The sequence below is a fragment of the Taeniopygia guttata genome, chromosome 1, assembly GCF_048771995.1.
Source record: "Taeniopygia guttata chromosome 1, bTaeGut7.mat, whole genome shotgun sequence".
NCBI lineage: Eukaryota > Metazoa > Chordata > Aves > Passeriformes > Estrildidae > Taeniopygia > Taeniopygia guttata.
In genome coordinates, this window is record NC_133024.1 from 67566391 (window position 1) to 67593675 (window position 27285).

General features: G+C 35.0%; 1 protein-coding gene across 14 annotated transcripts in view; it reads right to left on the bottom strand.

The window, feature by feature from the left end:
• PAN3 (poly(A) specific ribonuclease subunit PAN3) overlaps positions 1-27285 on the bottom strand; it is a 118624-nt gene that overhangs the window by 78681 nt on the left and 12658 nt on the right. For 13 of the 14 annotated variants that reach the window (XR_012056495.1, XM_072930432.1, XM_072930426.1 and 10 more), the window contains exons 2-6: positions 26694-26815; positions 17765-17831; positions 15703-15773; positions 13567-13629; positions 5847-6008 (exon numbers count right to left, since the gene is read on the bottom strand). Coding sequence is in view for 13 of the 14 variants with exons in the window: in XM_072930432.1 (XP_072786533.1) it covers positions 5847-6008; positions 13567-13629; positions 15703-15773; positions 17765-17831; positions 26694-26815 (485 nt within the window). In the remaining variant the exon portion in view is untranslated. The remainder of the gene's footprint in view (positions 1-5846; positions 6009-13566; positions 13630-15702; positions 15774-17764; positions 17832-26693; positions 26816-27285) is intronic. The other variant, XM_030274801.4, reaches the window with a different exon arrangement.

Here is a 27285-nt window from a genome sequence, read left to right on the forward strand (position 1 = left end):
GGTACTTTCTTACTAAAAGTTACCTATAATCATCAAAAATTTTAAATGCAGCTTCACTTTAAGAAAAGAGCTCCACCTTAACTGGTAGGTGTTTTAATTTATCCAAGTGAAAGAGTCAAACCCAGGAATCTGCTAGGGCTGATCTGGTTTATGCTGTAGAATTACAAACAGCAATGGGTCAAGTCTGATGGAAGTTCAGTTTCATTCCATTTTATGGTATCACAATTCAGGATGAGCATCAAAGCCTAGTAAGATTAAGCTGTTTTTACATAGCTGATGAAAATGTTGTATATGAGTAAACAGCTGTGATTTATGAACATAGACCCTATACTGTGAAAGCCTGTTTTACTTCTTTGTGATGCTACCAACATGAAGCTGCAATCCAAGACTTTTTCCTCTGGTAAAAAAAAGTGATTTAACATTTGGTTACAATTTTAAAAGACCCTTCCATGTTCAAGTTGTTTTCTAAATACAGAAAAATAGTCAAGTTCCACAGTCACTAGCCAGAATAAACTAATCAAATTAATACAGCATTTTCTAGTGATAGGTGGTCAAAACTAGCAAATACTGTCAGACAATTTGAAGCTTAAGCTCCAATCCACATTTAAATTCCTTATCTCTACATGAAGCTGCAGTTCTCAAAAACTTTTATGCTTTTGAAAACATTTATCTGAAGTAAAATATTCATTTTTCTGAAAACAGTTTTCTTCCATGAAAATAATTAAAATAATGAGGCTAGATTAAGTGACCAAACTAAATGAGGGAATGTAAATTACTATTAGCTCTTTAATATTTAATATCTTAATTAGTTTTGAATCTTTGTAGATAACTATTTTACAGCAATGACCATGCAAATATGCCAAAATCAGAAAACCAACATTCTTAGTGGCCAATGATTCAAAGTATTATATTCTTGGCCTTTCACTCTGTCAAGGCATAATACAAAGTATAAATTCCAGGTTTAGCTTTACATTTGGATCAATTGTAAGCTTGAAAATCTGTTTAAATGGTAACCATGCTTTAGAACCTGACTTTTCCATTAGTGTCTTACCAGACTTCCCAAGATGACATTAAAAAATTTAAACTTTTATAAGAATTAAAATAATCACTATAATTTTAGTGAAAACATTTTTTCATTCTGTATTATGCTTAAATTTTGCAAAAGCACACCTTTTAAACAAATTTAATTTAATTACTAATTAATTATTCATCTCAGAAAAAAGTAATTTATTCATGCTATATGAGGTTTAAAATTTGAAGTCAGAATAAATCAGGATTGGTAAAATATGTAGAGAAAATGGGTATTGAAAACAGTTATTAATTTTCAGGAGTAACTAGAAGAATGGACATGCAAGAATCATGTAATGATTATGCAATACTGTGATGTCAAAAAGTACTTTTAAACCCAAAACAAACAAACAAACAAAAACCTACTAGCACTGTCTGCACTGTGTTAAATAAGTCTAATTTCAGTTTCAAATGTAAATGTTCCATAAAAAGGCACACACAAAATTTCAAAATGCTAATAAGTACGTTTTCAACAAACAGCATAAAAGAGAAGGAAGCACATCTGTGTCAGATACGTTATGTATTTCTAGCAAACCACCTATGGTGACTTCAGATACCTTTGCTGAAATTGCCATCATTCCCTGTTCCTCTCAACCATGCCAACTGAAATCTCATCCCCTTCTTCCAGTATATTAATAAAGATGTGTCAAACTAAAGCAGTAAAGCAACTTCCCTAATTATTACCTGAATTTTAATATCATGCATTCTCAGAATGATTCCACGAAGAAATTTCATCTAAATACCCTGTTCTCAGATTCTTTATGTCCATGCCAGTCAGCCTTGCAAAGAAACTTCCAAAGACAGACCACAAAACTGAGTCCATCCAGTTCCACTTACAAAAACAATTCCTACACTTCTGTACTTCGGAGTGAAAAAAACACTTTATCAATACAGTCCAAATGAAGACTGATTTTAGCCACAATGCAATTACTAAGGATGGAAAAAAAAAGGTACAAAAGGAGGCCAGGACTATTAAACTACTTATTTGTGTCACCAGTCAGCTTAGAATTTGTCTGGTGACTTTTATGCTTTTACTATTAACAGGGAATAAAATTAAAATATAGCATGGAGGGGAAGAAACCAAATATTCTATGAGTATCACAAAAAAAAAAAAAAAACAAAAAAAAAAAAAACAAAAAAAAACCACCAAAAAAAAAAACCCACAAAAAACACTCCAGAACAATTTAAAGGCCCTTAAAAGAATATACAGGTGAAAGCAAAGAGCAAGCCAAGGATCTAAGCTGAAGACCATGACTGGAAGGACTACACAGCAGCATGTGGCATTACTGTATGTTAAGGAGTTGCACATAACAGATTTCTGCAATCCAGAAATAAAATCAAAATTCCTGTTTCATTAACTAGAAACTTTGATACACATGATTTCTCTTTATGCTTCTCAGTGATAAACTTGTAAGGCCCCAATGCTGCATTAATTAATAAATGAATCCTCAAAGTGCCTTTAAGTACAGAAGTGAGCTGGAATACAGGGATGTACGAGTTATGAAGCCTTTGGAAAATCATGCAGGGATCCCACAGGAATACTGGAAACCACTCTTCTCTCTCTTTCATTTCTCATTCAGCATCTCTCAACACAGCTGTACAGCAGCAGCACAGACACCACATCAGCCTCAGAGGCTGTAATAGTACTTCATTAGCTTGGTTCTGGTTCCTCATTCAAACAAAGCCTGCTACCTAACTCAAAAAGTAAGCCAATCTCATTTGATTTCAGAAAGATGTGCTAATGTACCTAACATGCTAAAAACTGGATACAAGCTTCTTTGTTCTCTTTTTATGTTCTCCTTCACTTCCAAATTTATGCTTATCTGTTCTGACATCCCAAATTACATAATCGTGTAATGGTTACAGAAAACCACCACTAACCCACAACCATGCTATAAAGCAGGGCACTCCTTTACCAGTCTGTTTTTGGCACAGTTTTCATAGTATCTCTTAAGAATACAGAAACAGAAACACAGAAGTTTTTCTTGAATTTAACATGTTATTTTGTTGTTGTTGGGTTTTGGGGCTTCTTTGTTGTTTTTTTAATGGGCAGAGGTTCTATATGAGGAGATCCACTTTACAGAGCATTGTTGCAATTCCTCCAAGGATTCCTTGTGAGCCATGACATCAGGAAAGGAGTCATTTTGTGATGTCAGAAAAACCCAGAAGTCATGGGAGGTCACCAAGGACTTCAAAGCAAATCTTTCTATCTCACCAGTGGATTTGTGTAACATGCTACATTATTATAATTATTGTGAGAAATCATTGCATCACTCTAACAATAGGCTCTAATAAATTTCAATTTGCCAACATTATTATTTATGTTACTCTACTGCTCTTGCAGAAGCAATAAGAGTCAATGTCATTAAAATTGGGTAAAATTTGTTAGCTAAGTATTTATTGGTTTATAAACCAGACCACAGACTCAGACAAAACTATTAGTGAAGTCTTGTTACAACTCGCAAGTAGATCTCACTAAAAAGTAAACTTTAAAATTAGATTTGGAATATTTTCATGTTTCTTTAACAAAAATCCTTCAAAGCACTGTAAAAACATCTAAAATGTTAGAGGTCTATGCTCCTAATGCAACATATTTGAAAAAATTCATTTCTATGATTATTTTTTGATCAAGAAGCAAAAAATCAGTTATTGATAGTGAATAAAAACAAATCTGTATAACTAAAATGTATTGATTCCTACTATTCTAAGGAGGATTACATTAGCTATTATTATATATATCATGTGGTAGTATAGTAGCTCAGGACATTTCCTAATATAAGGTAGAATATATCAACATAAAACAAACTTTGATTTGTGGTTTTTTTTTGCTTTTTTAATGCACAACCCAGAGTACAATTCACTCTGCAGACTTCACTTTTAATCATGTAACTGTAACACCATATTTAAACAAAACAGATTGGGTTTATAAATTCATAGCCACGCAGGAGTAACAGTTTAAATTATTTTACAATGCAAGTTTTAACACCTTTGCTTCTTCAGTCTTGCCAGACTCCACAGCTGCTCTTCAATCGCTCCTGTTTCTCCTTCAATTCTATTTATTATGGCTGGCACATCCTTCTGTTCGTATTTCCACCACATGTGCATATACATGCTTTGTTAAAGCCCACACCTCCATGGGAAGCTATGCAACTGTATCATGTATTGCAAAATCTTAAGCCACACATACTTTAAATCAATTATGCAGCCAGGATTCTGGTGCAATAAAGGAGCCTGGAACTGCATACTTCAAAAGCTACGTGCTCTGCAACCAGTCCCAAACACTGCCAACCTCAGAAAGCATTGGGAGCTTGAGCTTCCTTCCCTGTGCCACACTTTGAACACTACTCCAGAGTGCACAGGTACTGAGAAGACAACTGCTCCTGGCAAAAAGCCCCAAGTTTCAGGCTACTGCCTCTCCAGCCTCCAAAAGCATTAAGTTCTTTTGCTTCTAATCTAAATGGAGCAGATTAACAACAAAGCTTGTATCACTGTATAGCAAGAAAACAACAGAGGACTGGAGTGCAAACAGGACTGTTTTTGCTCATTAATGTCAAAAACAAAAGATCAATTTTCTGCTTCTCTCTTCTCAAAACTGTCTTTAATTATGGCTTACATTCATTGTTAGATACACACAATAAATTTAGTTTGTCCATTTTCTCACCCTTCAAAACAGTACTGCTTCACAGGCTCTCACCACTGTCATTCAAATGTAAATGTTTCCTTTAAGCTTCATCTTTTCTCCATCAGTGACTATGCTGCTTCTCCAGCAGCAAAAGGGCAAGAAAGACTGAAGGTCCAAATGTCCCTAAACAACATAGCATCATGCCACCTAGATCACACTGCCCATGACTGCTCATTTCAATAACACTGAGATGTCCAAACATCAACTAAAGCAAAACTAGTACCAGTGTGGAAAGGAGCTCATACGAGCATCATGCTGGCCCTTACATGGCAGAAATTCAGTGAACTGATAGAAAATCCTGAAATGCCACAACTTAAGTCTTAATTAAAAGTCTGTTATCAATTTACCCACTTCACTTAGAAAACAGCAAAAACAACATAACCCTCATAGGAAGACTAAAACAATTTCTGAGGAATCAAAAGCACTACACAAGTGAAAAAAGTATTAGCAGCAGTGGTGCAGTTCCCACCAGGGTAATAATTCCCATCTAACCTCCAGTTTAAGGGATATAAAGCAGATTCATCCTAGGCTATAATTATTCTACATTTTCATCCCAAGGATTACATGCTACTTTGATAAAGAGATATTCAAATCCAGCTGTACCACCGCCCTCCTTACAGAGCTGAAGATGTTGAGGAATAAAGTAAAATAATGGTAAGAGTTGCATACATTTCTCAAACAAGTTGAGAAGTATAAACTATCCCAACATAAAAATTAGGAATTTATACTTCCTGATCATGATGGCAATGTCTTCAAATTCTGTACTGAAGGTATCTATTTTCATTGTGTCAGTCATTTTAACAACAATCACTAATTTTACCAGTAAAAAGCTTTTTCAGATAAGAATTAAAAGTTTGCAGCTGTTTGCTTTTAGAATACATTTAATGATTACTTCTGCTCCTTCTCCTCAGATTATACCAATGGGTGAATTAAATACCTCCAAATCACTCTCTTAGAGAACCACTATGCCTATTATGTGAAATAAATATTTGATTTGATTTTAACTCATACTTGGAGTAACTCCTTCTAACATTTTCCAAAACTGAAAATAAAACATCCAAAATACTGAAAAATGACCAGTAAAAAATAATTTTACCTGTAAATTGTTTTCTGTGACTCTGTTCCACCAAACCATATTGATGGGTACTCCTGTTTTACACCTGTCAGGCAGACAGCCAATAGGGTTCTTTGATTTTCTTGCTTTTGATCCCACCGGAACTATCCTCTCATCCAGCATTCCCAGTCGATACTTCCTGGGCTATGAAAAAGAAGGAGAGAAACCAGGCCACTCCTAACAACCCTCATCTAAACCTACACTAAAATAGGTATTACACTATGACATGATTCTGGATTGGTGGAATAGGAAACAATTTGCAAGTAAAATTTAACTGAGACTGTTTCCTTTCAATCCTGACTATTTGGTTATAATAAACAATGCATAAAAAACATAAAGAAAATAAACTTCAGGGACTACTAATTATTTGTAAGTAAAGCCATCCACCACAAGTCAGCCACTGAAATATGCACATAGATTTGGACATTCTGTCCTAATGAGAAATTGTTTAAAAATAAATATCCATATGTCCAAAATAAATACCTTCAATCACATCATAATAATGAAAACCTCCCTTGAAATTTCTACCAAACAAATTTTAAATTCAAATTTGCTATGATTCATCTCCTGAAAATTTGCTTTTAAAAATCAGGTGGAACTGAGTAGCCAATTGCAGCAGAGTTCTGAGAAAAGCATTTCTGCTCAGGTTAATGTTCAAAAAAATAACTTCAGCTACTGTCTTAAGTGAAAACAGACAAGAATTACTATGACAACTGCATTGGGAATTGTCATAAAATAGAGAAAATAAAACATATTTGAGCAAGTTAACATGCAGGAATTACTTGCACCTACTTTACAGTGACGTTTCTATTACACTGGCAATGATCTCTACAAATTGAACTATTTATAAAGAATTACATGAACATTAAATTCAAAAGGCACACTGCAAAAAAGAAAATCTGTTAAATACTTTCAAACAGGTAAAGTACAGAAGTTTTCTAGATTTCTCTGTGCTTTCAAACCTATGTGTATCTACCTAGATAGTAAATATCATCAAAAGAAATATTTTAGCATCTATGCATATTTAGACCAGGACTTTTATGTCAATTATATCAACAATTGGATGAAACTGCAGGGGTTGGCTGGTTTTCCTTTGCTGTGGGGTTTTGTTTGGGCATTTTTATGTGACAGTGTAATCATCACCCGGATATAGATCACTCTAAGTAATCAAAGCTTAACTTACCTTTATTCAGATATCTATTTCACCTAGCACCTTAGAAATCTTAGCAACATGTACCTTCATACACACTTTAGAAAATATACCTCAGAAAACAAGGTAAGAATCTAACTAGAGAAGACTTCCCACTCACACAGAAACAATTTGTAAAACACAGGACAAAACTATCATAAAATGGCTGAAAAACAAAACCTGAATAGATTCTCTCCTCTACTTCCCTGGAACCTTTTAGGCTGAAAGCTTTGGAAATAATTAAAACACAATGGAGTCAACAGTACCCCATTTGCCAAGAAAACCCAAACAAACCAACCCCTAAAAAAAACCCGCAAAACCCACAAACAAAACAACAAAAAATCCCCAAGGATACCAACATGGACTATGAACTACCAAAGGCAACAAACTCCATGGAAGAGTTAACCAAACTTAGTAATTATAAACAAGGCTGAATTTTAGCATACTAATTAGAAATCTGTGATGGGTAGCACAAAGTCCTCCTGCAGTTCAAATACACACTCGATCATGGCAAATCTAAATATTGGTTGTTTATTAGGAGAAACACTCAACTATCGGGCAACTTGTCTCAGTAAATCAGAAAGACTACTAAAATCCGAACCTGCAAAGCCATTAGAGCTGAGAAGCGGGACATTCAAGCAACATGGGACTGTAGGGCAGGGTTTGAACACAGTATGTATTTTTCTTAGGCCGACTGGTGTAAACAATATGATGAAGAATAACAGTTTCCCTGGAAGCTTTCCCCTCTCTCTCTTTTCCTATGCTCTACCAAGTGCAGGGGCACAGTCTGCCTCAGACTATTGGACTACAAGCCAGTGCCCAAACATGCTTCCATTCACAAAGAGTTCTTCTAATCTTCTATAATAACTGTTTGTCTACAAATATTTTGAAAAGGAGAACCAAAGCAAAAGAGGAAATAAGCCAATCTGGAAGAAGGCAATTTTGGTCACAACAGGATTCAGATTCCAGACAACAAGATGAAACTGTATTCTAGACTTTATTAAAGATTATATAGAGACAATATGAATTCATGCTCCAATAGTTCTTTACTTACTTGTATTTAAAAAAAGAAATTAAGCACTGGATGACCTAAAGAAACACTTTTCTCTTTCATTACTTATCATAAAACATTAGGGGATTACTAGGTCAAGATTTCATTATTTAGACAGACATTAGAAGATAGACTAGACAATATTAACATTTGGAAATAAATTTTAGTCTATGTGCACCAAAGTAATTCTAAATAACACTTGTTCTCAAAGAGCAAACTTGGATCTGATTTAGAAATGCAATCTGAATTTAAAGGCAGAAAACAGAGTATCTGCCAAGAGAAGTGATTAAACAGAAGGAAAAACAAATAGATTGAGAAGTTTGAAGCAGTGTATCAACCTTGCTATCTCCCTGACATCTATTTTCTTCCTACTATATATACCTATATATATATATATATATATATATATATATATATATATATATATATATATATACCTATATTTTCATGCTACTATTTGCTGTCTTTGTCCCTAGTTCCTCCTGTTTCAAGGTCAGTGGGCAATATCACATTTCCCTTTTTTAAATTCAGGATTAAACTGACTTCTAGTGTAAGATGTTCCATGGCCATCGTAGAGGAATAAATTTAACCAAGAAAGTATCTACAAACATTCAAACTGTAAAGACTTTCATGTAGTATTTAAGTCTAGATAAGCTGACAAATCAAACTACACAATTGCAAAGTTTTCTTCTACTGAAGATGTGCAACTTGTTTTATTTCAGGATCACTTAGGTCCCAAATTACATTTCTGTTCCTTAAAGTGCATTTACCTCTAGCAGGTTTTCAATTTCAGATTTACAAGCCCTTTTAGAACCAAAACATACCCAATTAAATCCAGCACACAAACACATGAGCAAGCTGCTGTGTTTCAAAGTATTGTGAAGAGTCTGAGCTATGGTAATGCTAAGTGCTTCTAATATCAAACCAAATAGCAGTCATCTTAAGCCTTCGCCACTACAGGCTAAACAAAGCAGCATCACCTTAAATTACTATAGCTAAAAGTATCACAGCAGCATTAGCTAGGGCTCATCTGTTGTACAGTGAGCTGACTGTATCTGCACATACAAACAAAATATTACATTATCAGACTGAAAATTTTAAAAATCTATACAAACTCACAATTTCCTTGTACTACTTACTGGACTACCAAAATTATTTGAGACATACAATTTTAAATTTCAATGCTGACTTTTGAAAGGCTTTTTTTTTAAATTAATGGCAAAGAGACCATTAGAAAAAGACACATTAAACATTAGACTCAGCTAGTCTGCTAGTCTACTGAAAAAAGAGCAATTTCTGTTTTATTATGCTTTTAAAGCTAAAAGCAAAATAGAAGTTCTTGGTGTCATTATTGCTACTTTCACCCAACAACCATAACTGATTATCTGGAATAAGCCAGTACTTGAAACACCACATCATAGACATGAACTTCAATATGTTATTGAGCCCATTTATAGGCACAATCAGCTAAGCAGTACCTTAATTGTGAATACAACTCAGTTACTGTGTATTAGTAAGCCCAATTAAGTGTTACACCTGAACATGAGTCAGTGCCAACAGGAATATCCTGACATATTTGTAAGACGGAAATATGAAAAACTGTCTTTTAAGAGAAGTTAAACTGTTTAGATTTTGTGGCCGCAAAATCCCTTTACATGGACTGGGTTAATTGTTAACCAAAATACCCTCTACTCTTCCTTTTTTATAACAACCTCCCACTGGTAGACAGGCAGACTACACTTGTGGTTTTTTGTATCTCAGCTTCTGTAGGCTGGAACCAATTTTTAAATTTTCGATATCCACAAAAAATGGAATGGGAGCTTAAAAATAATTGTGTAGTTGGCTGGTATTTGTTGTTCGGTGGAGGGTTTCTCCCCTTATGAAAAAAGAAGACATGCTAACATTTATAATGCTTATAATTTTTCAGTATACAATAGTATACATCAATATTACATGCATTTAACAGACCAGACACCCTTCCATCCAGATTGCTCATGAAAACCTGGGTTGGGCCGAGGTCAGAATTTCACTAGTTGAAAAGTATAATACAAAGACAAACACGATGTATTCTTCTACCCCAAGAAAACTTAAGTGCAAAATTTGACATGGAAATGTGTCTTATTCTAGAGCATTTTTTTTTCTGATCACAGGAAAAAAATTTTCTTGGTTTAAACAAACTTTAGAGATCCAATAGATCAGGCACTGTATCAGACATTTTAAACCATAGCTAAGGGAAACTTTTCAGGTGAATATTATTTTAAAACTTTATTTCATGAGTATATATGCTGAAGGCATGAAAATCTTGAAGATTTCAGAAGCAGCAAAACTGACATAATTAAGTCAAATGTTTTCTCATCAAGTTTGCAGCCTAGCTATGTTGGGATGAGGTATGAATTACCACAACTTTAAATCCTGGCATGGATTTAATTATACTGACAAACTTCTTTACTACTATTGAATTGATGTAAACTGATGGAAAAGCAGACTTTTTTCTACCACCATTGAAGTAGATAGTTCTAACTATAGTGAAGACTTGTCAGAATATCACCACCCCAAGATCTACTTTCAAAAACTCCTAACTTCTAAATGAACACTATGGGCAAACCACAGATTTTCTTCAAGTTTAAAGGTTTCTTTTAATAGAACAGAAATTTTTGTGTTACTTACAAACATGTGGGAAAATCATGTGCAGTTACCAAATATATAGCTAAGAGGGTTAAAGGCTGATGCAGCTTTTACTCTGATCTTTAATAGGCATGATTTCTCAAAAGTGGCATATTTTCTAGCTGCTTTAAATATTTGTATAGTGCCTTCAATTAACATGTGCAGAAATCTAAAAAAAAATTTAATTATTTTACTGCAAATCACTCTTGAAGACTACATGCACCTTGGCACAGCAAGAATCAAACAAAGCTTGCAAATATAAAGAAATGCATCTAGCATGTCAGTTACATTTCAAGTTATTTGACTTCAAATATACAAAAGGATGAGGCAGCAAAATGTAAAAGTGTTACATATATTTAAAGGGGAATGCTTTTATTTACTTTTTATTTTAAGTTTGACTTGTGTATCATAATGATCACAAATTCACACACAAAAATAAAAGCGAATAATATATTCTCTCAAGACACACTTAGAAGTGAAAAAAACATTTATCTAAATAGTAATAATCGAGACAGCAAGAGCACACAACCGAGGAACAATTCCAATAACTAACTATTCAAAGAAAAGATGTAAAGCAGATTACATTGCATGTAAAGCAGATTATATTATATCCTTGTAACAGATTTTAGAACCCGGTACTACCTACAAACATTTATTAGTCTTCTCATAAAGCATAGTCCTTCTGCATTGCCGCAACAACTTATTTTAGCATCAACGATTATGTTTTATTATTGCAGTATGGGTGTATAAATCCCAGAAGGAAATATTTAGGTTTGAAATATAAATTTCGCCCAGGTACATCATAGAGTCTGTGCAGCCATAATTCTGTCTCTTAGAACACAGTGACATGATGCTTGATCATTACCCCTCAACTCATCAGAACAAGACTGATGCTTCTGAGATCATATGCAGGAGGCTCTGAAAGGTGAAAACTGTCTCAACACATTTTCATTCAAAGTAAATCCAGCAAGACCAAAGATGGCACATAAACCTTTTCAATGAACACCACTGAACTAGATAATGATCAGGTTATCAGAGATGTTAATTTAGAGCTAGATGGAAACAGGAAGCTGCAGAGAAATATAGCTTCCCAAAAGGTAACAGAACTAGATGGGAGGCAGCTCACTCAAAAAGAAAATAGCAACCATTTAAGTCTTAAGAATTTAATATCCACAGGACCTGAAATTATCCTTATTGTTTTCTTTTAACTTGAGAGGTCAAACTCTTCTCATACTCATTAAAAAGCTTGCATTTATGCAGACTAGGCTTACAGGCAGTCTTTGCTTCAAATAATTTTCTATGCACATTTATGTCTGCTATTCAAAGTAAACGAGTTAAGTATGCTGTCCAGTCTCACTTGCTGTAAATCTCCACAGATGGCACTCAACAGCTGCACCCTGTTTGGGGTGAACTTCAATTCAGATAATCTCTCTTATACTTTCCTTTCTAATCTAGAGGTTTTGTCCTTGCCTTTACTCACCTAAAACCAGTAGGAGGTATTCTAGAAAAAATTGCTTGAAAATACATAAAAAGCAGCATTAAAATCATGTTTAGAGTTGTTCAGTACAGCAATTTCACCCCTTGCAGCCTGTGAACTGAAGTTATTCTCACCTTAAAGGACCTCCTCTAGGTGTGACCAAACAATTAAAAAAATGAAATGGAAATAAGTCAGTGTTAGAAACTTTTCGTAAGAGTTCAGTTTTCATGAGGATTGAAGGTATGAAAAAACAAAGTAAAATGTAAAAGCAAATGCTTTTCACTATTCTGTAAGGCTGACCAGTGACAAATACAGGAACCTTTTAGCCTGGATTGGTGGCAACAGTCTCAGAACAAATTTAAACGTAAGTTTCATAATATATTTTCATCTTAGTACATTAAGCTGTCATGTCCATGGCTAAAGTCAACTTGGGAAAAACACCTAGGAAGTTCAAGTTCAGAATGCCACTCTATTTTTAACAAGCATATCATGTATTTGAAGAAAAGAAAAATTAAATAAGCATGACATCATTATTCTTGGGAAAGTATGTTAGTCTATTACTAACTCTAGCTTTTGTTCCATGCTTCACAAATCCTATTTGTGCATTGTAGATTAATACTTACCTAAAAATCTCATATAGGAAATTCACTTTAAGGTTGCTTGTCTTACTGCATGTGGAGTTACAACAACCGCACAGTAAATCCAGAAGGTTTTACAGTTGACAGAACCTCCACCAAGGCTCCATCTACAGAAATACTTAGCTCCTTTGATTTCATTTTAAGTATCCTATAAAAATGTCTTTAAACAGTAATCTTAGCTTTCCTGAAATCTAAAATCGAAATGCAATTTAATAATTTCTAAACAGAGATTCTTATCTTGAGAATGTTCATAAAAGTTCAATGACTATGTTTATTTTTTGAACAGAAAGTAAAATGCCTCTAAACATCAAATAATCAAAAGCAAATTAAATAGCTCAGTCATACTAATTAGTTTCAAAAATACTGTCTAATAAAAAAGCAAGGATATTCCAATTACAATCCTCAATTTATGTTCAGTATTTTATTGATCTCGACTATTTCTCCATATGGCTTGCCCATTGTTAAAGGGCTGCCACCATAACATGATCAGCAACATTCAGAGACAATCAATAAACTTGCTTAACAGAACTACATAGTACATGCTTTTACAGAAACTATTCAGTTTTACACAACACAAACATGCATAGTTTTTTACATAGTTCCAAAAAACTTAATACTTCAACATATTATGAATTAGAATTGTGATATTTTTAAAGGAAAGCAATTGTTCTTTTTTCACTTACCAGGGCTGTATTATATCTGTCCTCCAAGTCAGTGATAAACGAAGGAAATGCTGGTTTTGCCAGCTAGTTCAGAACAAACAAAACCTTAGACTTGGGCTCTTAGTAAGATAATTGAGACTTTTTCAAACAGTAGATGTTGTAAACATGTACATTTGAACTAGTCACCAAGGCTCCCTTTATACAGCAGGCACCAAGCACTGGCCTAATAAATCCCATTGTTCAAGCTGTAAAAACTCCAGTTAATGGGGTAGAGGGGAATCACACAAGGTTTTAAATACCTGGCACGCAAGCACTTAATGCTTTTAAGGAAATCACTTCAGACAATTCGGATATTGTAATAAAAGTACTAAAAATATTAAAAAACTACATCATAACTACTTGCCATGTATTGATTGGCAGCAAAAAGTCAGTCACAAAACTTATTAATTTCTCATAACTTTAGCCATCAATTTTTGTCCAATTAAACCAATCACCAACATCTGGTCATTTCCAAAGTGTTTTTCTCAGTGAGAGCTATATGTTTCTTTAAACTACTCATCCCCTTGTGCTGACTATAGAGGGAGCCTGGACGCCTAGATTTGCACAGCTCAAGCAGTATTTTATCAAAACTTCCCCATTACCAGTATTTAACAACCTTTAATACAAGCATACATTAAAAAATAGCAGTCATAACAGAAATAAATTAATATTCAAAGTAAAACACAAACATCTTTCAATTAATGCCAGTTATAGCTGAAATGCTAACTAGGAAAAAAAAAAACACCAAGTTAATCAATTTCACAGCTAAAACTTACTCTTAATACTATTTTAGCAGCCAGTGCCTTAATTTGCTTCTTTTTCTTGAAGAAAAAAATACATTAAGTCAGGAAGCACTCTGAAATACTATTTGAGCTTTGAGGTATTTGTGCTCTACAAGCAAACATTAATAGGTTTGTTTTCACTTTGTGCCGCTTAACTTTGAAGTATTTTTAGAGACAGTGGTCATTCTTACAATACTTCTGTTTGATAGCTTATTTCCTTTGGTGCGTGTGGTTCATACACAAACACAAGTTTACACCCAGGTATATACATACACATGTGTATATATTGGCTCTCAAAGTCTGTGTTAAGGAGGAATGCACAATTATTTTTCATTTTTACGAGCCTTGGCAAGTAGATAAGCAACACATTTATATTTCTTTACATTCAACTTTCTGCACAGTTTGCTGGCATTAAGGAAAAGGGCAATGCAGATATTCCATGTAACTGGGATACAGCATAGTATTAGAAAATTAATGCTCAACAACATTTATATTTAAAAAACAGTGTGATGGACCAACTATAGCAATTATCTTTAAGCTCAATCTTGACCTGCAGGAATAATACAGAACATGCTGATGTAGCTTGCTTTCACTATTTACTACAGGAAAGCTCATGATAATGTGGCTAATAAGTAGTAGAACATGAAAGTCACCAGTGAAAGCAAAACTTAATAATTGGCTGGGACAAGATAATACCTGGTTTTGGTAAGTGGCAGTTCATGAAAATGAGAAAGAACTCTCATGTAATCAAACTTTTGTCTCTTATTCCAGCCTCTGAATGTATAACTGGAAAACACCACAACTTGCACAGCTGCAGGTCAAAGGTGTTTGAAGATGCTGTCTAGCCCTCAGCAAAAGAAAGATTTCTCAATACAAATTAGAGGAATGGGAAAAAACCCCAAACCCTCACTTCCCAATGACAAAAGTGTCTTTTAACCTAAATGCATTTCGAGCTGTTATAATTATTATTGCATAACATACAAATTAATGGAAAAATTGATTCTTAATGCATTTTGAACTTGCTCCTACAAAGGCTTGCAGGTCACATGTCCCTTAGTAGAATAAAAATTTGTTTTCAAATTCAGTAGGCTATGCACCAAGTTTCATATTCCATAAACTTCAATTTACAAGTGCCTGGAGTATTTCTTAATAGTAGCCACAGTCTGATCTGATGCAGCAAAAGTGAAGAAGATCTTATTTATATCAGCAGCAACACATTAAAATAAATCTAGAGAAGATTTTACCCTTATTTCATGCAGCATTTCAAGTTATTCCAGATCTTCTTCCCTGTCAACTCATATATAAATATGCTAATTATGATTTAGTTGTTGCCTACCTTCCTCCTTTGAGACACGCTGAGGGCAGCAAAGTCATTAAACAAGGATGAATTTGGTGAAGTTAGTGGATCTATAAAACCAATGTAAAACCAAGGTGTTATATACATATATATATATACACACTTCTAAAAGAAATCGTATATTATTAACTTATTTCTGTATGGAAAAAATCCTTTTGACAAACCTAAGTTTAGCAATCAAAACTCCCAGCATTTACCAGATTCTGTACAACAGTATAATTGAAATGGTGCTCATTAACAGAGTTCAGTAAGTTTCATTGATGTTGACACTATTTAAAGACCACCTAACATTTCACAGCCTTCATCTGATCAGAAAACCTGTTGTAAGTGCTCCTTACAATTGCATGTCATTTTTAACCCCGTATCTAATACATTACAGTGTTTCCAATTCACCAGAAGATCCTCTGAAAGGCTTGACAAGCATTGGAACAGGTTGCCCAGGGCAAGTGCATGAGTCACCATCCCTAGGGGCTTTGTGTAAATGTAGTACTGAGGGAAAGCTTCAGCAGTGCACTTGGCAGTGCTGGGATAACAGTTGGACTGCATCTTGAAAAATCTTTTCCAGCATGAAAGATCCTATGATTCTCTGACTTCCGGTTACCTGAAATCAGCAATCTTCTCTGTAAAAGGTTTTAAAAATAATGATGTGGATTTTGCTTGTCCTGTCACTGTTCTACACAACAAATTTAAATCAGAATCAAGGACAGCAGAAGTCCACATTCCATTAATAACTTTTTATTGCCATTTCTTTGTATTCATCTTTTCCAGAGTTGAAGTATCAAAACCTGCATAACATTCACAGATGCAACTTAAAACTCCAAACCACATAGCTAAAACTTTCAAATTAGCAGATGACTGCCAGCTGTAAACATTGGTGTTTTGATGAAACACTTTCTTCAACATTAAATTCTTAACAGAGAATTTATCTTGTATTTGTTCAACAGCAAATATTCTCTAAAAGGGCAATTCTGCAAGTGAAGCACTGCTTGGCAGAGCCAGGGAGAGAGAGGGGGAAGGATCTGAGACATGATAAAATTTAAAATGGTTTATAAAAGTTGGTGTGGTTTCTCTCCTTGACATGCATCACCACTACTATTTGGCCTGTCACACTCAAACTCTGACTGCATTTAGAACTGAAGACCTCCACTGCCTTGAATAGCTAACTGTTCAGCAGGACAAAAGAAGCAGAGTTAACAGCAAAGCCTAGTGGAAATAAACTAGGAAGAAAAAACAAGAAAATACCCACAAGTTTTGACTTTCAATCAAGTTCATTGTATAACAGTTACTACCATGCTTAAAAAGTTGTAATACTAGTAAGTAGACTAGCTGCAGAGTCAGACATGCAAATAGAGTTCTAGCATAATTTACACAGCAATTTTCCAAGCAGAAATTTATTTTAAATATATGTCTTTGCCATAAGGGACCAGTACACTCTTTAAAGAACGTAATTTAACAGTTACAGCTGAAATAATCTGTAATGATTGTGAAGAGCACATTACAAAGCTCAGTACAGCCTCTACAATAATTTAGTGAGTACACAGGCCTCCAATATCAAGATATTTTCTTAAACTGAAAACCATGTAAATAAAACATCTTCCTGTAGCAAGGAAAAAATTATAAGAGGCAAAGTATTGCCTGCAAGACAAAACTGAGTAGCTATTAAAAATCAGTTATGTGACGCTTCACAAAATCCACACACCCTAAATTTAACAGAAAACACCTGAACACTAATCCCACACAATAACCTATCCAAGAAGCATCATAAAAAGGGATCCTGTGGTGAAGTAACATAAATGCTTAAGCTATCAGTGCTTCACAGTAGATATCCAAACTAACATTTCACTTGAAGTGACAAGACTGATAATGACTAAATTTTTTCCTCACAGCAAAGAGAAGGCTAAACATTTATAAGTTCATTACACTACCATTAAAAAAAAAATTACTGCTGTACCTCAAATAAAATCAGAAAACAAGTAACACTCCCTTACGCCTCAGTTTTGTGAATCTCTCAAATTATCAAACATAGTTTAAATATACTTACCATGGCCTGCATACTGCTTGGCACTGTCATTGAGAAGGCTAGGGGAGCTGCTGCTATTTGTCATCCTCTGTAGAAATAAAAGATTAAAGTGTACATGTAAAATAAAGCCTTAACAGATTAAGTGAGGGCATTGGGGATGACCTTTAGAAAGTTTTAAGGGCAGTCTATGAAACTTGTGCTCATTCCCCATTTAGTAAATAGCCTAAGCAAACAGACTTGTAATTGACAAAAACGTTTAGTAAAATAAAGGATTTTGCACAACAGAAATGCAAACAAAAAATTACTGTATATTCAAATGAAACACTATCTTCATTAATTTCTTCTAACGAGGAGGATCTACCAAGCCTATGGTTCCCTTCCTGCATGTTGTGAAAACATTAGATAAGACAATTATTTATCTCCTTAAAACAGTCTTTCACACTGCACTTCTGAAACAACTACTGCCTTTAATATACTACCACCATGAAGTGAAATTTCTCCAATTAAAAACTTAAGTATCTGATAGATTCCTTTTAAAAACAAAAGAACTTTTGAGACCTTTCAGCAAAACATCCGATTCCTCCAAGTCAGCAAGACATCTGAAACCCTTTTAACATTCCTCCTAGGCTCCACTCGCTTCTCCTACATTCCTCTAGAGATACCAGCTAGCAATAAACTAAAGTGAAGCAGTGCTGCTGTAAGAGCTACTGCTTCTTTCATAAAGAAGTTTTAAAGTGTGTCTTCTTACTCCTGCTTATTATTTTCTTTCACCAGCTTCCCAACAGGAAGAAAAACTGTGAGAAGAAAAGGCAAGCAAAGTCAGGAAGTGTTCTTCATCACTGAGAGAGACAACCACTAATTTGTTAAAATACTCCCTGGCATGCTTTTGGCCCACATCAACCCGGAGTCTCCCAGCCAATTTCCAGGCACTATTCAGCAGTGAAAAGGTTTGAGAACCTTTCAAATTGACGGTTTGCATGCAGACTCTGCTTTAGTGGGTGAGCATACACCAGCACAAACAGGCCCTTTAGTGCCAGCTGGCCCTAAGCATCGAGGAAAGTTTCCAGACATGTTCCATTTAGTAGTCCAAACACAGAATGACTCAGAACTGGTCACTGGAGCTGCTCTTTACAGTTCTTTTTCTCCATAGCCAGTGTCAATGTTGGTGGTAAGGGGCAGGAAGCTTACTATGTTATACTTCAATGCCATTTCATCTAATTGTTGACCACAAAGATGAACATTCTGCAATAATTTTGGTAAGAACAGAGAACCAACAGAAGTGGGAATGCTATCCAATATGGTAGAACTTTACAACAACTGCAATTTAAGAGTCATATCACTTGCAGTTTTCAGAGCACCACAAATATCACCAAGAGGTGCTGCTTTTAAAACTTTTATCTAAAAGAATAGATGGTGTAAAGTAGCTTTTATGTGGAATGCTTACATATAAATAGCACATAAACCTTCAACTTTGTCAAGACTTCAAGCAAGCTTTTTGCTATGTTCTCTTTCCTTATTTTGAAGTCACCTGTCTTTTTCTCTTTTTCTCCTAAATATACTGACCTCATACAACATAAATATCACTAACTTAAGTTATAAACAATTCTATACACAAAAGGCATGGGTCTAGTGAAAAAAAGCCGACTTATTTTTACAAAACAATGTACCCCTTTGAGAGACCCACACTAAATTGACAAACTTTCCCAAATTCCAGGAGGCCCATCAATTGCTCACAATCATCAAAATAAGAATAAAAATACACCAAAATAATTTCTGGATTATAGTAGCTCAAGTAATCATACACCATTTTCCCTTCCTAAGCAATGGAAAAAAATTGAATAGTTTGTCGCAAATGTTTTAAAAGCATCCGTTATGAGTGGTTTTTTTAGCATTTGAGATGTCCATACCAATCCTCATAAAACAAAGGGGTCTAAGAAGAAATGTCCTAAAGAGAACCTTTCATATTTGCACAATTAATGTCCACTTATAATACCAGATTTAATAATAATTTTAATGTAAAAGGTAATGATTTGTTGAAACAGGAATAAATACAATATTGAGAACTGTGTTGGCATCAAAGCTGGTTAAACACATGGGTTAAACATGGAACAAAGTACTTTTATTCCATCAATATTCATCATCCTCAGGTACAGGAGTTAAACATTCAACCAACCACTTTCAATGTGAACAGGAGCCTGAGATGATGAAAACCAGCGCTGACACAATCACTGAGAACACACAGTGCACGCAAGGCAGACTGCGACAGAGCATATTGTTCTGGATTCTTAAAGCACAGTGCAACCCAAACCTGTGAGCATCAAGTGCGCTTTTACAAAGTCAAGTTCCCATTCAAGGTGCTAACATATCTTGAAAAACCAAAGCTTGGGAAGCTCTTGCCTTAACAACTGCTTGTAACCTGTACCTTGAATAGTTAGAAACCTCCACCACATTAATGAATTTTTCATTTTGCTCTCTTTTACTACACATGTACAGGCTTCTTACCTTAAATATTATTCATACAAGACCTGCATGTAATCAGTAAAGGCTTTTTAAACCATTTTAATATTAAGACTTATGCCACCACCCAATTGCACTTAGTCTTAATGAAGGCCACTCCTGTATCTGATTTTTACCAAAATGGTCTTGAAAGAAAAAAAAAATAGAAGAACACACAAGTGCTGTTTGTTATTTGTGTTTTCTAGCTTTGATTTTAAATAACACTCCTCAAGCTCTTCTAATGACGTTGAACTATTTTTCATACAAACTTGATTTCGTTAACATTGTGAGCACCTCAAGCCCAAGGGATGAAAGCTCCAGAAAGGCAAAAGCAACCATTAATGAGGAAGAAAATTAAATATTAAGCCTGATAGGAAAGGTAAGCACACACATATGAGAGCTTCAGACTGATTTACTACATCAGGATTTTTATCATATGGCAGTTAATGTAGAATGACAACTTTGTGATAACCAAATAAAAAAAACTCAGTTCCACACACTTCTCTTGTCTGCCTGCCTATTGCTATAATTTTCTGAGGTTCTCTAAACAGTGCTCAAAATTCAACTAGGATGGCTGGTATACAACCTGCCCCATCCCCTTTAAAGGAATTTAAAAGTTGTTTCTGTTTTAGCTTTTCCTCACAGGAGGGATGCTCCAGTACCTGCATCCTCTTCGTGACCCTATACTGGACTCCTTTCAGTATATCCCTGTCTCTCATGTACTGAGAAGCCCAGCACTCCAGGTGCGACTTCACCACTGCTGGACAGAAGGGAAGAATCACCACCTTTGACCTTTTCAGGCAGCCCACTTCCTCCATGCAGTATACCAAGAAGAGAAGTGTTACAACAAATATTCCCACCTTCTAAAAGGAACACACTACCTTGCCTCCACCCTTCAATACTCAGTAACAAACCCCAAAATTATAGCTGCACTTAAGGCAAGTTTGCTTTACTTTCATCTCCCTCAAGTACATATTAGAAAGTTCTCATCAAGATAAAGCACGAATAAAACTTTGATGCAGAGAACTAGATCTAGATTTACATAGCTTATAAGACTAATCTTGAAGTGACTGTTTTCCCTTTATTCCCTCCACCATTTATTTTCTCCAAAATACCTAAGAGATTATATTTATTCCTCTTTTTCTCTGTATTCCATGCGCTAATCCTAAAAAGTAAGGATTTTCCTAATGGTCATACCACAGTGCTAAGCGTATGATCTCAAAACATTTTGCAGTATGTCACAATCTAGTCTCTTCATTTTACTACTGTTTTACTGTAACCGTATCAGAATATTTCTTTATAATTTTCAGATTAATGTTGAGTGAAGTATAAACAGTCATTCTGCAAAAGATTAAGATTGATTTGTTTGGCTGTGACATTGTTTAGCTGTCAGATTCTGTGACCTACACAGGGTGATATCTTTTGCTTTTCTTTTTAAACAATCCAAAACCTATCTTTGACAGTGCATGTGGCACCATCTACAGAATGACCCACTCAACTGCTGAAACTAAAGCAACTGGATTTCTTCAGAAAGCATTATGAAAACAACAGCATACATTTATATTCAAAATAGTCCATCTGTAGTTTCACTCCGTTCTCAACAGTTAAAACTGAAGACATTTACAAGCTTCTGTACTTTAAGGAGAGTTTTATTACTCGATTGTTGGCAGATGCAGCAATGGCAACAAAGGTCTTTGTGTTTATTCAGCTGCAAGGCTTTGAAGTGGGCATGGTTGTTACTTCGCAGGCTATTCAAGAATGCTTAGTACACCAACATTTGCATGGTGAAAGCAAGCAAACCCAATTATTCTCCATTGATTGGACTTGCCAATTTTAATGCTGAAGACTGTTACTCCCTTCCTATTTCAATTAGAATGATTTACTGAGAACTTAGGATACTTCCTTTCTATGTAACCTGAAGACCAATGGAATCCACATTATAAATCTCATCCCACCGAAATAAACAAAACCAGATTCCTGAGAAGCAACATGGACGAAGGCACCTTCTACTGTTTCATGCTCTTACAACCAAGCTGCTCAGTTCTAATACAAGGTTAAAAGTTTTAACATCAAGATATTTCTCTGCCTCCTCCTGCTATAATAATATTTATTTAATAATATTATTAAACTTTCTTTCCACACCACCTGCATCTTGGGTCAAGTTAGTCAAAGGGCAGCACTAATGCCAGAGGAACAGTGACACCAGCCAAGCAAGTGGCACACACTGAGCAAACAGCCAAGCATTAGAGGCATCCCAGCCAGCCAGCTCCTGCCTCTTCACTGCTGGGAAAGCCAAAAGCGGTGGGCTACTTTTCAAACCACACCTCTGATTGTCTCTTGGCAGCTGCTGCTATGCCAAAAAGAGAAAAAAACAGCTTTGAGGACAGCATGCAGCCTGTGGGCCATGTGTTGCACAGGCCTGCTCTGCAGTCAGTTATGATTACTTAGAGAAGGAGAAAAAAGAAAAAAAGTGCTTTGATAAGATGTAAAACAAAACTGTTAATATAGTATAAGAAAGAATATACAGATTCAGGGAAGAAGAGACACATGAAATGAAACAGTCTTATGGAAAAACACAAACCAATGAGGACAGAAGATTATTAGCTAATAGGAAACTAAGTAACAACGGAAGATGATGGGAGACATTGAAAGGTTGGCCAACAGCAAAGACCTTTGAAGCAACAGGAGTGGAAGGATGAGGCAAAGAGGTATTTTTCAGAAAGGAAGAAAAAGGAAGAATTACAGCCACAGCCACTTCAAAAATCCTGCCTCTTCTGAGCTGTACCAAGTACTTTTACTCTGTTTTCCCCACTGCAAAGTGAGTATTACCATTAACTGCATCTTCATCACTAATCTAAGTCCAAAGATATGCTCAAGGTCTTGTAAAATATTCTTCCACAGATATAAATGAAATCTGAAAGTGAGAAATAGCCATTCTACAGAAATGTTGACTACTATTCATCTACATTATTTATGCTCAAAGCAGCACATCCACTCCCAATTCATCATGATATAATCCACTTTCCTCCCTTTTGCTGTTTACTTAACACTGAGTCTTAGAGATCAGGCACTGCAAACAAAAATGTGGCAATTGCCAACTTTGATATAGCTTTGCTTGATGCAGTCTGGTTCCATTATATATGCATTATGATAACCCAAACATATACAACCACATACTCTTTTCAACAAACCTCTGTTTCATGCGCTGCACATGACAAACATATTCTGGAGATCAGATAGGAATAGTCAAGACAACTCATCAGTTGAGTACCTGACAATTATTTTGAGAGGTATGTAGTGAATAGAACAAGGACAGCAGAAATATTATTTCATGGTAACAGAAATAAGCAATACCCTGAAGAGGCTGATATTTAACTATCCTTGCTAGAGTGAGGCCAGTTAAGCAACTTCAACCAAGTATTTTACTGGTGGTCATTAATTCCATTCATGACTTTGCAACTGTAAAGATTAGTTTCAAAAACTCAGGTCTCTTGTTTGCCAGCACTGCTGCAGTATTGTTTGTTTCATTGCCATCCTTTTCTATCCCATGCATCCATAAAATGTAGACTACTTTTCTGTTTCATATAGAAAGCACTGCAAGAAGTTTGATGAAATAATTGTAATGGCACCCAAAAGAGCACTGCCAACTAAGAGTCTTCACAAGGATGCAAACAGCATGCAGGAATAAAGCACAGAACCATATGATGAACATTTAATCAAATATTAAACAGATGCCCAATACACATGAATGTGCCATACATCTTGTGTTCTGAGTAAGTCCCACTAATAATTTTCCAACTGAAAAAAAAAATTACACAACATTATGAGAAATACAACTCTAAATATAACCTCAAGGCTGCACTGGCAACCTAAACTTACCATTTCCTAACATCTTGCTGCATCTTACTACTGTTTTTCTATTGGTGTGTTTATTTGCGTGTTTGTGCAATTTCCCAGTTTTAAAAAACTAGCAGAAGAGCTTGCCTCATTGCATCACTGATGCATCTATTTGCAAACTACACAGGTTCACCAGAGATGACAAAGTAACTCAGATGGAACCGATACTTCCATCTGCAAAAGCAAAACTGGGAGTTAATGAAATATTTTACAGAAGACATCTGATGTTTCATTGATGAGAACACTAAAGTTTTAGTATCTTCGGTTTGATTCAAGAACCTGGAAAGAAATAGGAGCATGGATTTGTTCTCTCCACCCTACTTTGTCCCATCTTTACATCATGAAAACTTGTTTTTGGTTTCTGTGCATTGCATTTGTACCATTCCAGTCCCCATTCTGTGAGTGTCCCACCAAAATCTCCTCTCCGCTTCAGTCTCTTTGCTCAATCTTTCCTGGTTTCTTCTTCACTTATCTTCAGCTCACCTTCTCTAAGCCCACAGCATATTTTTTTTTTTTCCCTTACCAACCCTTCTGCTCTAATTAACACAGATACAGCTCTCTTTCATTAAACATAGATCCACTTCCATGCTGCTTCAGACAGAAGTGGAAGAAAAGGAAAAAGGGAAATGAAGCTGATCAGCGTTCCTGCTCTGAGTTCAGTCAAGGCCTAGATTATGCCAGAGCAGCAACTGCAAAAATGTACTCAAACTAGAGCATGCCAGTGCAGCTTACATCTTTGGAAAATTATTTAACATCTAGGAAGTCTCCAGTGGGTCCATATAAACCAGTTCTGAAAAGGTTTAATCAATTGACAAAATCTGTGCAAATGTTCAGAGAAAGCAAGCAAGAGGTATATCCTTGACACAATAACTAGATCTATTAAATAGATATAACAATCTACCAAATTCAAAGTCTCTATTCCAAATCATAAAGGACTAGTATTATTTAAAGTCAAACCCACTAAAATTTCTCCTTTGCCTTGTTCTCCACAGGGCTGAATGACATAGATCTTATTCCACGTGGCTAAACTTTATCAGTGTGTACTTAACCTAGAAGCTGACATGCAATCAAAACAGACAGCATTACCTATGTAAAGAAGAACTTAAATTACAGGATTCAAAGGAAAAAAATCAATACAGGAATGCCTTTCAAACCGTAGTTTGATGCCCGTAAGCACATTCTCAACACTAATAAAATCCTACTTCCATAGTAATTTTCCTTGTCCTCCAATGGGCAAGAGGCACTTGATTTCTTCTCAAAGAGAAACAATAATGCCTTATCTGTAATCTCAGGCATTAGTAAAGTATTTAAAAATCCCATAAGCATTCATGTTAGATGCATGCCTCATTGTCTGTCTTTCTAGAAGAAACAGTTGTAATTAAAAATTGGTGTTTAGAAAGACACTAATGTTTCTGTAGAATACAGTTTAAGGATAAAAAACATAATGACTGTGTTAAAATTATAGGACCTCAGTTATACAAAAATTTGTAACTGCCAGCTTCAATAGTACACTTTGGAATCAGAGGTTAAAATAGTTCTTTTTAAATCATGCATAACTGTCAAGAAAACATTTCCATACTTCTGCAGTTTGTCAAATAAGAAAATCTAGCCTTCTTGAAAACATGCAGTAAAAAAAAAAACAAACAACCAAACAAAAGGAAAAAAAAGGAACACACCTAATTAATTCCCACCTTTTGCTGAGTTATTTTTCAATCCATTATACAGCCACAATTGAGATCAAAGTAACCTCACAAGGAGAGTTTCCTCGATATAAAAGAAGAGAGTTGTTGTCAGGACTCAGTGTGAACTGTTTGACTTGTACTCTCTCATTTACCAGAAGTTGCTTTGTTTACTACAGGACAGACCATCTTCTTTCAGGGACTGTACTTCTTTTAAAATGCATAACACTTCGAGGGAGTTATTATAATACTTCATGTGTTAATTCAGTAGATACTCATTTAGGTTTTACATATGACAGACTTTTGTTGCAAATTTTCCATGATACTACCTACACAATGAATTCCACCTCATGGGAGTTCCTATGCCAACCTCTACAGAACACTATAAATACAGGCAAACATTTCAGAAGATTTAAATATGAATTCAGCATACCACCACCAGAGTCTGAGTTGACAAATTCTGAAATTTTTGCCTAGTAATTTCAAGTTGGACAGTTCACATTTTCCTTCAATGACTTTGGATCTTTGAAAAGTTTCAAAACCTGAATTTTATATATTTAGCAAAAGGCTATCAAAAGGTATGAACTTAAAAAGAAATCTAGAAAGTCACGTTCAGAAAAGAAACCTAACACAGAACTAAGGTATGCAGCAAAGCTCAACACAACAGCTCATGTAAGTGCAAATAAAAATAGATTAATTTTAAAGCAGTAATACTGCTTCATTTCCATTTGCAAAATTAAAGTTAGGATATACTCTGTATATCATACAAGATTACACATTCCAGAAGGCTCCATTTGTCTTGCCTCTTGAGCAGTTTTCTCTTTTTGGTGTAACACCAGCTGGAACTAATGAAACATTATACAAATCACTGCTATTACCTGCATCATGGGATACTTCGTTTCAGCAGGACTTCCAAATCCATTAACGCCAATGAAGCTGGTGCTAAAGTATGAATCCGTTAGATTAGCATCAGCTAACCCACCACCATCCATTCCAGGAACTAAAAGGAAAAGAGAAAAAAAAAAAAATGCTTCAGAAAAAGCTTCCTTAGCCATGGGTTTATTCACTAATATCTATTATATATATATATATTTTTTTTTTTTTTGGCAAGGAAATAGAATATAGTACTACTGTCTTCTCAGCAAAACAACAAAAAAAAATAGTGCATACCATGAAAAAGGAAATTAATGAAAGAAGATACTAAATGAGAGTACTGCTAGCATGAAGTTACAGCATAAATGCAGAAAGAAGCAATGAGTAGTGTGAACTTTAGAAACAAGAATAACAAGAACAATAATGATATCAAAAAGAAAATAAATCAATTTAAAAAACTAGAAGGCAAGCTTATTTTATGCAGACCCATACTCCTGCATGCCCTTCTTGGAAATATATGTGTTAAGTAGAGTTTTGAACTGGATGCACTGGTTCTTTTAAAGGGTAACATATAGAAAACGCAAACTTAAAAATATC